The sequence below is a fragment of the Panulirus ornatus genome, chromosome 8 (assembly GCF_036320965.1).
Source record: "Panulirus ornatus isolate Po-2019 chromosome 8, ASM3632096v1, whole genome shotgun sequence".
NCBI classification, from domain to species: Eukaryota; Metazoa; Arthropoda; class Malacostraca; order Decapoda; family Palinuridae; genus Panulirus; species Panulirus ornatus.
Window position 1 is genome coordinate 7,540,275 of NC_092231.1, and position 12,728 is coordinate 7,553,002.

Sequence of the window (12,728 nt, forward strand, 5' to 3'; positions counted from 1 at the left end):
GTCTGTTCTGCTTCTACTTAAAAGCCAGAAATTGTTCTTCTTCTTGGAAACATGCATTGGTACACCCCATTCCTAAGAAGGGTGACCATTCTAAACTCTTTAACTGTTTCATTCCAAAGTCTGTGAATCCTACCTTAACTTCCATACTCTCAGACACCTTGGAACTGATCACCAGTATGGCTTCTGTATGGTGAGATCCAGTAGTAATATCCTTTCCTTCATCATCTCTAAAAGATTATGGAGAATTCTATAAGGTTGCCTTTCATATATCCAAAACTTTTGACAGGATGTGGCATCAGGGTCTCACTCTAAGCTCCCCTATTTTGGCTTCCCTCCCTCATTTATAGCTTCCTCTCTAGCTGATCTTATCTCCATGGTTGTTGAGGGACCAGCCTTTTCCCGTTTCTCCATCAACAGCATTGTTCCTCAAAGCTCTGTCCTGGCTCCTACACTTTTTTCTCCTTTTTACCAACTATACCTTTCCTTCTACAAATAATCAAATGTACCTATATGCTGATGATTAAGCACTGCATTTCTTCACATCCTTCAAATCTGCTCCTTCTTCTTTCATTAAATCTGCATCACTTCTCACAACAACTTAAATAAACTCAGAAAGGATATCTCAGTGGGGTAGATGAAATCTGGTTAAGATGAATGCCTCCAAGACCCAGTTTCTGCCAATCTCTTATCAAAAATTCCTCACACTTTGACAGATCTGTGATTCCACCTCTTGACTCGATGAACATTGTTGGTATTACTGCAACATCCACGCTATCATGGAAACCTCACATTATGGGAAGAGCTAAGTCTGCCTTTAAGAAGCTGGGTGTCCTGTTTAGATCTCAAAACTTCTCCTCTTTCAAACAGTTGCTCTACTTATATAAAGAAATGATTCGTCCTTGTACAGAGTACTGCTCTCACAACTTGGGTACTTCTAGCTCTGCATCCTTACTTGACAGAGTTGAGCTGAAGTGGGTTGACTTATCAACTCTCCCAGGCTAAGCTCAAAACTTGATCCATTTGCCAAATGCCAAAATGTTGGTACACTTTCCCTCTTCTACGGGTATTAATTTGTTTTTTCTTGTGAGCTGGCTACTTATGTGTCCCAGCACTAGCTATAACAGGCAATACTCAGCAAGCTATTCCTATTCAATTTCTTCACCCTTAAATACTGAATTACAATATACAGCCATACTGTAAGATCCTGAATAATTTCCTTACTTGCAATTAGGATATAATAGGGCATATCATACGAGACCAACTTTATCCTCTCTTTCAGTCTCATATATAAAAACATTTTTATCACTTCTATGCAATGCTAACTGCTGTCTTTACTACTAGTACATTCATATGCAAGGATATGGATAAAAGTACTAAGATAAAGAAGTAAACTAATGATATACATTAATTCTTATGAAAAGAGTTTACTAAGAAAAGTAATACTCACATGCTGAACCTCTGGTGCCCCTAAACTTTTTTCCATTAAAACTCGCAGTGCCTCCAGCTGGTCATGGAACTCTGCCCCAAGAAGTTTGTGTGCAATCTCTTCTTCCTCATTGACAGTACGATGACAGAACTGCATAAACAAGGCTGTTGCTCCTTCTTTGTCAGAGGCTTGCCGTACTGTAGCAATGATCCGTGCTAGGAGCATAATACAAGCTGTTTCTGGAGGGTAGTGCATCTGTCTGGAGTAATTAATAATCTAACATTAAATTGCTTCACTATCATATAAAAAGAAGGCAAACCAAAATTGTAGCACAAATTAATATGAGTCTGTACTCTTTCAGTTCTCAACAATACTGCAGGAGCAGTTTCCCATTTTCCTCCCACAGAAAAAGGCTGTCAAATTTGCAGCCTGCAGGCCATATGCCCATCAAGCAGTTAAGCTCCAACCCATTACTATGTTTCTGTATTAAGAAAATCAAATAATAATAATAATAAAGAAAAAAAGGAACATGGGTTTTTTCTTAAGTATATTTTGTCGCAATAAAATTGGTAAGGTTTTGTGCACTATCAATACTGTCCACTTTGCAGCCTGCAGGCCATATGCCCTTTCAGCAGTTAAGCTCCAACCCATGAATATGTTGCTGTGTTAAGAAAATAAAATAATGATAATAATAATGAAAAAAAGGAACATAGGTTTTTTTCATAAGTATATATTGTCGCAATGAAATTGGTAAAACTATTGTGCACTGTCAATACTTGAATTGCTCTGTTCTTGAGACTTTGCTGCTCATTTTGGTCTCAGATGGAACAAAGTTGGGTAACCTTATACTTGTTCAAATGGAGCTGACAAAATTGATGGAAAATATTATAAGCAGAAAACACAATACAGTACTTATCTTTTTAAAAACTTACTCAAGTGCATAAGACAATATTCTGATCCAATTACAATAAGTAATATATCACATATAATATGAAGGAGCTCACTGGATGAAAGTATGCTGACCTTTTCACATAACTGAGTTTTGCATAACTGAATGATCAAAACCTTTAGATCTATAATCCTATGGATAATTCTAACTAGCTATATCAACAAAAAATTCTGTGAATAACAAACATATACAGCTATCAGAAATACTATAGATGACTAATTATATCTACAACATCCAAAACAAAGAATAGGTATTGCATCCTTTGCATCATTACAATTAGCATGAAGGGTAGTGTTTAGTAATGTAGCACTACAAGTACATACAATTATCATTCTCCCGCTGCCATTATTTCAAGCAAACGTCTCTCAGTTAATGGTTAAATCTTGCTTTTACAGGGTCTTAAAACCAGAGCTAAGGTTAGAAAAAGGTATGGAAACAAGGTATTGTTAACCTGGAAGTGGGGGGATGCAGGTACTTGATAACGTGTCATGTGAAAACTCCCTTGTACCAAAATCTTTAAAAGCATTGTTATAAACCAAGCAGCCAGATGTCAACTGTAAGACATTACAGTAATACCCATACTCTATCTCAGTAGTCCTTATTCTCTTTTGACTCGTAGACCCCTGGCAGTGAAAAGAATCAGGCTGCAATCCCCACCACCTTTTGGCATGAAAAAAATATGTTAACATAAACACCTATATATGCAATAATTCAAAAAAACAGTTTAAAACACCTCCCACTATATTTAGCAGAGTTTGGCATCTTTCGAGGCAAGAAAAATTGTTCAGCTGGTGACTTAAAATGACAGTGACCAGATCTGCACATTACATGGAAATAATTCCCTAATAACCCCTGAGCAAAAAGAAGTATTTTGGACTGTGAGTACATGGCATTACCACAGTACCAGAGAACCCCTTAACTAACTGATACACTATATTCATCTTTTAATTGAGAGGATACATTCAAAATTCTTGCCAAAAAACTCAAATGCGATGCACTTTCATACATTCTACTGCCATTACCAAAATAATATTACTAAAAACATTTCACAAAGATTTTGCCATTCATATAACATGACAAAAGCAGCTATCATCTGCATACATTAACTGATGTGAAGAAATTAAAGTGTGTGCAGAAAGAGTTGGTAATTGAAAGGTGGGGCAACCCCAGTAAAAATATGTGGAAACAGTGTGCAGAAGGCAAATAAGAGATAGAAAAATAAAAGATATGAAAAAATTTTGTGTTTCTGTATACCAAATTGCAAACTAGGACTTCTCTCAAAGACTTGCCATTTGGAAGTGAAGCATGAGAACTTAATAGGTAATTAAACATATCAATACCAAGTTATGCATATCCAATTTTTGAAGTGACAGACTTATCTGAAGTTACATTTAAGTCAGAGTTGAAGATAAAATGGTTGCACTCCATTATATGTCTCTAAATGTAATAACCTTGCTCTTATTCACATTTACTCTCAACTTTCTCCTTTCACATACTTTTCCAGACTTAGTCACCAACTTCTGCAGTTTCTCACTAAAATCAGCCACCAATGCTGTATCATCGGTGAACAACAACTGACTTACCTCCCAGGCCCTCTGATCCCCAACAGACTGCATACTCATCCCTCTTTCCAAAATTCCTGCATTTACCTCCCTTACCACCCCATCCATAAAATTAAACAACCATGGGGACATCACACACGCCTGCCAAAGACTGACCTTCACTGGGAACCAATCACTTCATCTCTTCCTATTCATACACATGCCTTACAGTGTTGATAAAAACTTTTCACTGCTTCTAGCAGCTTACCTCCCACACCACATACTCTTAAGACCTTCCACAATGCATCTCTATCAACCCTATCATATACCTTTTCCAGATCCATAAATGCTACATACAAATCCTTCTGTTTTTCCAAATATTTCTCAAACATTCTTCAAAGCAAATACCTGATCCACACGCCCTACCCAGAGTCAGTTACCCGTTTTATTGACCAACCCCTGCAGATAGATGAAGAGCTAGATTGACTGTGGACCAACTGCCACAACCAAGATTCAAACCTATGCGCTCCACCCTGAGTGGTCCATGAATGTGTCATGGTCAGAAATGCTAACCTAAGTGACCTCCTAAAATCAATCAGGTAAATATGCATTTACCAGTAAAGTTTTCATTAAAAACAAAATCATACAGGAAACAAATAAACAATGGGGGGAGGGTAAACAACCACTGAGTTCCCATGAATAAAATGATAAAATGTAGGTTATTACTTAAAGTACAGTACTAAAAAAAGACACTAAAATAAGCACTATACAAATTCATTACCCTTGTTAGACTTTGTTGAAAAGAAACAGAAATTCAAATACCCAGAGGAGCCTAAAACCATCTTACTGAAAAAGTTGGATGTGGGTGGGAAGTCAAGGCCAAAACTAGTCTGGGTAAAACCTAAGTTAGGGGTGGCATTTCCTTAACCTCTACGTTGGGCTATGTAATTACTGTTAGTGAGGGTCCAGTCACACACTTCCTAGGTGGCAAAGGGCTGGATGAAAGGCTTCATTTAAATTAAGGTAATATAGAAATATATAAAACCATGCATTATGATTCATTTCAGGCTGATGTGGGTTCTCAAAATAACGAGAAAAATTATTCTAAGTTAATACAAGAGGTAATTTCATAAAATGCTACCAGTTACATAAGTACTGTAAAAAAAATCCTAAATCTTTTCTGTCTTACTTCCTTTTGAGCAAGTTACTGTACAGTGGGGGAAGAAGCTGGGTATATACAAAAGCTCTCATGGTCTAGATCCAGAACATGGTCTGCCAATTGAGTAACCCTGCTCTAGGGGATAAAGGGGGCATATTTTCCCCAGAAATAGCTGATCTGCTAACAATATTTTCTGAAATGCTCACTCAATGTCCATGAGACAAACTCCAGGGGTGGAGGAATATTATTCTGAATAAAGCATTTTTACCATCATTCATTACAGCAATACACTGATAAACAATTAGTAAGACCAATACATGACAGATTTAACCAATGATGCCAAGTCTCTCTAAGTCAATGGAAATATCACAAGTTAAGACAGTCCATGGTCATTCATAGTATCCCCAGCATCTGTTACAGTTCTTTTATCAATTACTCTCTCTCATCACTGTTATATCAAAGTATATTTTCATCCTCATTTGTTAATTCATTTCCTGTGTACCCACAAATCTGGGATGCCAAACTACACACTGATGTGTATTCAGTATGCCACTCTCCTCCTTGAGAAAATGTATTGACTAATGCAACATTTTGAATGATGTTGTCTGTGGCAATGTAATTCTTGATTAGAGAGATGAACTCTTGATTTCCCTTCATTCAGGAGGCCAAATATCAAAAGACCTATTTGGTCTACTGGTCTTGCACATGTGAACACACACAAGGAAGTCTGATAAGCCTCCCACATTCATGTCAGCAAGACAACAAATAATCATTCTCAGTTATTTACAGAGATGCACAGAGATATATGAAGAAACCTCATGCAGTCCTTACCATATTTCACATTGACAACCAGTTCTTATTTCCTGGTGCTTGTACTGCTATACTATGCATTTCATACTATCTGCTTCTTATAAGACTTACTTTTTCATCTTAAGCTGTCTGCTTTAAGAAATGAAAATAATAGTATTGTTTTACACTACACTCCCTCACGCACCTCAAAGATTCTACTGTTATTAGCTGCATAAGATGCTATCCAAGGCTCATTAGCATCAATTCTCCCACAAACATTACTCTTCTCAGTTTCTTCACAAGGTTCCATATACTGTTCCAGTCTTGAAAGCTCAGCCTTTACAGCATTAGTTTGTTACATCTTTTTATGTCTCCGTTTAATATGGATCTTCCTTGTAAAACCATGGATGAGGAGGACTTTGATAATGATGTAGTTAATGAGTTTTCCTCTGCTATGCCAGTAGAATTTATATCATATTATCATACTAACTGAAAATTCTATTCACATTACTCTTCATCAAATAACCTTACTCCTGCCCTTTATAAGCTAACATGGAGATATCCTTCATATCCCAAAATTAAATCTTAATATAGATTTTTTTGTTGTGCTTAGTTTGCTGCTCTCAAATTACAAAAGTGATACCACAGGGAGTCCCTTCAGGTGATACAATTGGATGTCCCTTCAGAAGTATGAATGACAACAGGGAGTCCCTTCAGGTGATACAATTGGATGTCCCTTTAGAAGTATGAATGACCATAGGGAGTCCCTTCAGGTGATACAATTGGATGTCCCTTCAGAAGTATGAATGACCACAGGGAGTCCCTTCAGGCGATACAATTGGATGTCCCTTCAGAAGTATGTATGATGGTCATTGCTTCCTTCTCCCAACATGATATCCTATTTAAAGGCTCATCTTTGAGAAAAACTATTCAAATAATCCCCAATCAATAAATTAGTTTATTCAATCTCTCACTGTTTCCAATGAGTGTGTTTTTCCAAAGCACAATAATAAACTTCCATAAATTCACTGGGAAGATACTGTTCCGTGAATACATTCTAAAATCTCTACTTATGTGTTCATCTATTATCTCTAAAGAAATAAAGGGAAATCTTTTCCATTTTACATCACCTTAATACACTATCTAGAAAAATAATCTAGATCATCTTTTGTTAATGCTGCATGTACTGCTGCATAATGTTGAGAAGTTTGGTCCTCTTATCAAGGGGTAAGTTTCTGACAAGATCATTCAAATTCATCCTTCAATTCAAAATCTTTCTTTAAGCCATTTCCAGGACATAGCTTCAAAAAATACCCTTGCCCTAAATGTAATTCTCATTCCCCAGTAAAGAAAACCTTAGTGTAGGTATAAAACCTTGCCTCCTACTAAATATTGTCAGAGTAATCACGCTTTCCTGTTTCATTTTGCCACAGCTCTTAACAATAAAATCAAAGATCATATGTTTAGAAGAGAAAAACTAAAGTAAAGATATCATCAGGGGCAAGTTTATTTAGCCATCAAGGAGAAATAATCCCTGTCAGATCTAAAAGAATTGGTGGCAAAGGTTATCATGTTTCAGGGTTTCTTATAAAAATTTTAAGACCTTTCTATTTCCCTGAAGGTTTTCAGATCTAAAAGAATTGGTGGCAAAGGTTATCATGTTTTAGGGTTTCTTATAAAAATTTTAAGACCTTTCTTTTTCCCTGAAGGTTTTCTTTCATACATCTTCATCATAATGGATCTGACTTAGTTCACAGAATAACAAACAGTAAGACAAAATTCCCTTAGTCCTAAAATCCTGTTCTCACCTTACATGTTTTTCAAGAATGAAGATCAGTCATGTACTTAAAGCATTTTATTCTTTTTGCACCTTAAAACTTAAAATAAGATATATCAAACCATTACGAAGCTAGATTACTTTTCCCTCTGAATGAGAAATATAAGTACATCTCTATATGCTCTTTGACCTTTCTCTAAAGTTGATTCATAACCAAACTCATAATGTGATTCAAAAGGATTTATATGAACAAATTAGAGTTATAGCTACATGAAAAATGTAAATTTGAATTCAAAAAAGTAATTTTTTGCAAGAGGTAGGGCCCTATGGAAATCAGAGAGACTACTAGATAAATGGCATGGGAGGAGGGATATTAAGACACCATTTTACACCCTTCTAAGATGTATCCAAAGGTTTTCATCCTCTTTAACCACCATAATACCAAAGAGGCTGGCTAGCTTGCTCATAGGGACCCAACAAATTATCAGCAACCCATCCTGGACAATAACATCAATGAAAAACAGTGCATGTGGCACCTACTGCTATCAAACTTTATTACTCACTGCAAACTAAAGTCTGTATCTCAGACCTACTCTGAAAGAGCCCGATTCATTTTTTTTTTAAAGGACAAAAGGAAAGGAAGCACTGGGAAAAAGAAATGGATACTCATAGGGTTCTGCATCCAATAACAATATGGTTTTCCTTATTTCAAGACCTAAAACCTATACGGAAAATGCCCCTCAGCATAAGGAAATATAACCATTAGAAGGTGGTCACACATTAAGAAAAAACTTACAAAGAACCCAACCCTTACTAACCACTTTCCTTATATCATGGGCTTTACCAATTAGTCCTGGTTGGGAAATAATTACCAAATTCTTGATTTAACATGATGTTGTCTTTGCCAATGAAGGCTTAAAATACTCTGGACAAATAGACATGCATTTTCCCTTTCAATTTTCTGTGAAACTAAAGAATTCTTCAAGATTAAACTGGACACAAAAAGAGAAGTTTGAACGGAAAGGTTTTCCACAAAGGTCCCAAAATAAGTTTATGGGTGTTTGGTGGTATGGTTGTCCCAATGGTGCTAAATGGGCACAGGATGTGGGCTCTTAAGAGAAAAGAATGGAAGAGAGTGGATGTGCTGGAAGTAAAATGCTTGAGAACAATTTGTGAAGTGAGGGGAATTGATCATGTAAAGAAAGATAGTGCAAGATGGAGGTGTAGCAGTTCACTGCATCTGAGTGACAAAGCTGAATAGGGCATTCTGAAAGAGTCTGGTCACAGGGAAAGGATGAGTAAACAGAGACTATCCAATAGGATATATGTGTCAGAAATGGTGGAGGGGAAGTGAGCTGGGACACCACCTATGAGATGCAAGGATGAAATGAAAGAGGTTTGAGTTATCATGGCTTGAACATTTAGGAGAGAGAGAATAAAACAAACTGGAGCAAAATGGTATTCAGAGAGTAACATGATGTGTAAATGCTGAACTAGGGCATATAAAGTGGCCATAGGAAACCATAGAAAGATTTGTGGACTTTGACTGAGAATAGAGCATTCTGGTCTCAGTGCAGTATGCATCACAACTAAAGAGAGGATGTGATCAAATGAGGCCTTTCTTTGTTCCTGAAGCTACCTCACTATGGAAGAAACAGCAAACTGGAATCAATATTTTTGGGAAAAAGAAAGGACAAGGCCTGAGAAAAAAGGGGGGTTCTCTTGAAGAGAAGTGAGCAATAACCCTCAACTACATGTGGGGCATACATGCCTGAGAAATTTCTTTTTGTTCACTACTGCTAGGATGACTTTGCTTTGGTAATTTTTTCTCTTCACTACAGCTGAGGTGTATATATACAACCATCAATACTTGTCATGGTATGCCATGCATTGTTTCTGGACACTAAAGCCAATTCTTATCATACTTTGGTCAGCACATGTTGAGATATTAAGGAAACCTGTACAAGATATACACCATCATATTACATTAAAATTTTTGAAGCTGTATGGAACCATGGAAGCGGAAGTGGATCATAGGGTGGGGGAGGGGGCGAAAATTCTGGGAGCCTTGAAGAATGTGTGGAAGTCGAGAACATTATCTCGCAAAGCAAAAATGGGTATGTTTGAAGGAATAGTGGTTCCAACAATGTTGTATGGTTGCGAGGCGTGGGCTATGGATAGAGTTGTGCGCAGGAGGATTGATGTGCTGGAAATGAGATGTTTAAGGACAATGTGTGGTGTGAGGTGGTTTAATCGAGTAAGTAACGTAAGGGTAAGAGAGATGTGTGGAAATAAAAAGAGCGTGGTTGAGAGAGCAGAAGAGGGTGTTTTGAAATGGTTTGGGCACATGGAGAGAATGAGTGAGGAAAGATTGACCAAGAGGATATATGTGTCGGAGGTGGAGGGAACGAGGAGAAGTGGGAGACCAAATTGGAGGTGGAAAGATGGAGTGAAAAAGATTTTGTGTGATCGGGACCTGAACATGCAGGAGGGTGAAAGGAGGGCAAGGAATAGAGTGAATTGGATCGATGTGGTATACCGGGGTTGACATGCTGTCAGTGGATTGAATCAGGGCATGTGAAGCGTCTGGGGTAAACCATGGAAAGCTGTGTAGGTATGTATATCTGCGTGTGTGGACGTATGTATATACATGTGTATGGGGGTGGGTTGGGCCATTTCTTTCGTCTGTTTCCTTGCACAACCTCGCAAACGCAGGAGACAGCGACATAGCAAAAAAAAAAAAAAAAAAAAAATCACTCTTACAACAATACTGGTGAAAACCCTTAGTAATATTTGTTTGTGCCAAAAGAACTTACATGAATACCTCACATCTCACTGTATTTGCCCAAAAATATCCCTGTAGGACCTCACACACATAATAGAAGAGAACCTTAAGATAAAGGACAGACAGCAGATGTGAACAGTATATTTTACCATGTTAAGTTGTATATCATTTCATTTAGAAAACTACATTCTAGTTAATCGTAGTAAACTAAAGACTTTTCATAGATGATCTAAGAATATCCCACATGACAGTCCGTAGATACTGAGAGTGCCACCGTGAGAGGGTTAAAGTAAGGCTCTACATTAAGGGCAAGCTAAAATGTCTCCCATCTATCTTATAACTAAATCCATAAGCTATATTACCAAATAAATGTTCACATAGCATGCTTTTAGAATAAGCCTCTTTTCTTTAAGTTAAATATGGTTTTCCATTAGTAAGTTAAATATGGTTTCCCATCATTTCACTATGAAAAAATCCACATTCTCAATTAACAGTACTGTGTCATACAATAACATGTATTTAAAAAAAATGTTTTGTGCCAACAGGAATGTTTGTAATAAATCAGTGTTCATGCAGACTTGTTAAGAAAGGGATGACTCAAAACTGATGAGATATGAGGTGAGGTCTATGAAACACTACTTTCAGAGAGAAGTAAAAAAAATGACAAAATAATAAATCTCCTGTTATGTACCCTAATATGCAAGAAGCACTATACATCTAATTAGGACTCAGTAAGTGGCTGTGCTAACAACATTTTATTTTTGTGTTTTATCATTACACTGTTTAGTAACCTTTACTTAAATTTTCAAATTAAAGATGATAACCTGATAATCTTAGCAATAACAATATTCTGGGTTTAAGGGCCTAAATCAGATATATACTTTGCTGCTTTTACCTCCATATAAGGAGTAAAAATATCATTCTGATCAGTGTTTTTTGAGGGATTTTCTTGAATTTTCAGCTTTATGAGATCTAACATTATGGTATATTTATTATAACAATACCAATCTTGGAAACTCAAAATCTTCCTTTCCTCAAGAAGTAATAGCTCTATTTGATACATAGCAACACCAAATAATCTTTCAAATTGTATAACAAATGACAGTTAAAATTATTTTCAACATTTTTACTTGAGTATCCTCTTTTAAATGATTCTAATCATTAACATCAAGATCTATAGGTACTTAAGTCTTCCTCAAAGATATAATAGTACTGAGATGCATTTATCTATATATACCATGGCAAAAATCCTAATGGTTACTTCTTTAACATGGAGGAATCCTAAAAACATTCTACAGTTTCTCCATCTCTAAAGAAAGGTTCACTGCCTTTTGCCCTATGAGGCTATAAATGCATACTTATGCACTTCCTTGGGATGGGCTGCAGAAGTAGATTCCTGTTTCAAGTTTCCTCACTTCTTGCTTGTATCAAGAAATGAGGCTATCATTTATGACTGTAAAACATCATATGGGTCTTAAATTGTCCTCTGGAGAAAACATATCTCAATTATTGCATAGAAAATAAGACCTTTGCAGCTGCAGGATGGCAGCTGGCAACCCTCACCATCCCCAGGAATACTGCCTGCCTTAAGGCAAATTCCCACATTCAAGATCCCATGGAGCTTCAATTATGCACATCTAGATTTTTGTATGGCTTTCTCAATGTAATCTTTCATTCAAAGACAAAAATATTTAATGTCATTAATTCAGTCTCTGAGAGGGCTCACAGAAAACTAATGCAGCCTTTCATGATCACATATGTTCTCCCTTTTTAGCATACTGTATATTCCATCACAATAATTTATTTAGTATAAAAAAAAGCAGTGAAAAAGAAGCAGTGAAAAGTTTTTATCGAGGATGTAAGGCATGTGTACGTGTAGGAAGAGAGGAAAGTGATTGGTTCTCAGTGAATGTAGGTTTGCGGCAGGGGTGTGTGATGTCTCCATGGTTGTTTAATTTGTTTATGGATGGGGTTGTTAGGGAGGTGAATGCAAGAGTTTTGGAAAGAGGGGCAAGTATGAAGTCTGTTGGGGATGAGAGAGCTTGGGAAGTGAGTCAGTTGTTGTTCGCTGATGATACAGCGCTGGTGGCTGATTCATGTGAGAAACTGCAGAAGCTAGTGACTGAGTTTGGTAAAGTGTGTGAAAGAAGAAAGTTAAGAGTAAATGTGAATAAGAGCAAGGTTATTAGGTACAGTAGGGTTGAGGGTCAAGTCAATTGGGAGGTGAGTTTGAATGGAGAAAAACTGGAGGAAGTGAAGTGTTTTAGATATCTGGGAGTGGATCTGGCAGCGGATGGAACCA

At 36.8% G+C, this 12,728-nt stretch overlaps 1 protein-coding gene across 5 annotated transcripts in view; it reads right to left on the bottom strand.

Annotated features, from left to right (window-relative positions):
- Positions 1-12,728, bottom strand: part of Smyd5 (SET and MYND domain containing, class 5) — a 74,848-nt gene that overhangs the window by 43,569 nt on the left and 18,551 nt on the right. For 3 of the 5 annotated variants that reach the window (XM_071664060.1, XM_071664062.1, XM_071664061.1), the window contains exons 6-7: positions 2,958-3,035; positions 1,448-1,685 (exon numbers count right to left, since the gene is read on the bottom strand). In XM_071664060.1, coding sequence (XP_071520161.1) covers positions 1,448-1,685; positions 2,958-3,035 — 316 coding nt within the window. The remainder of the gene's footprint in view (positions 1-1,447; positions 1,686-2,957; positions 3,036-12,728) is intronic. The other 2 variants (XM_071664063.1, XM_071664064.1) reach the window with 1 other exon arrangement.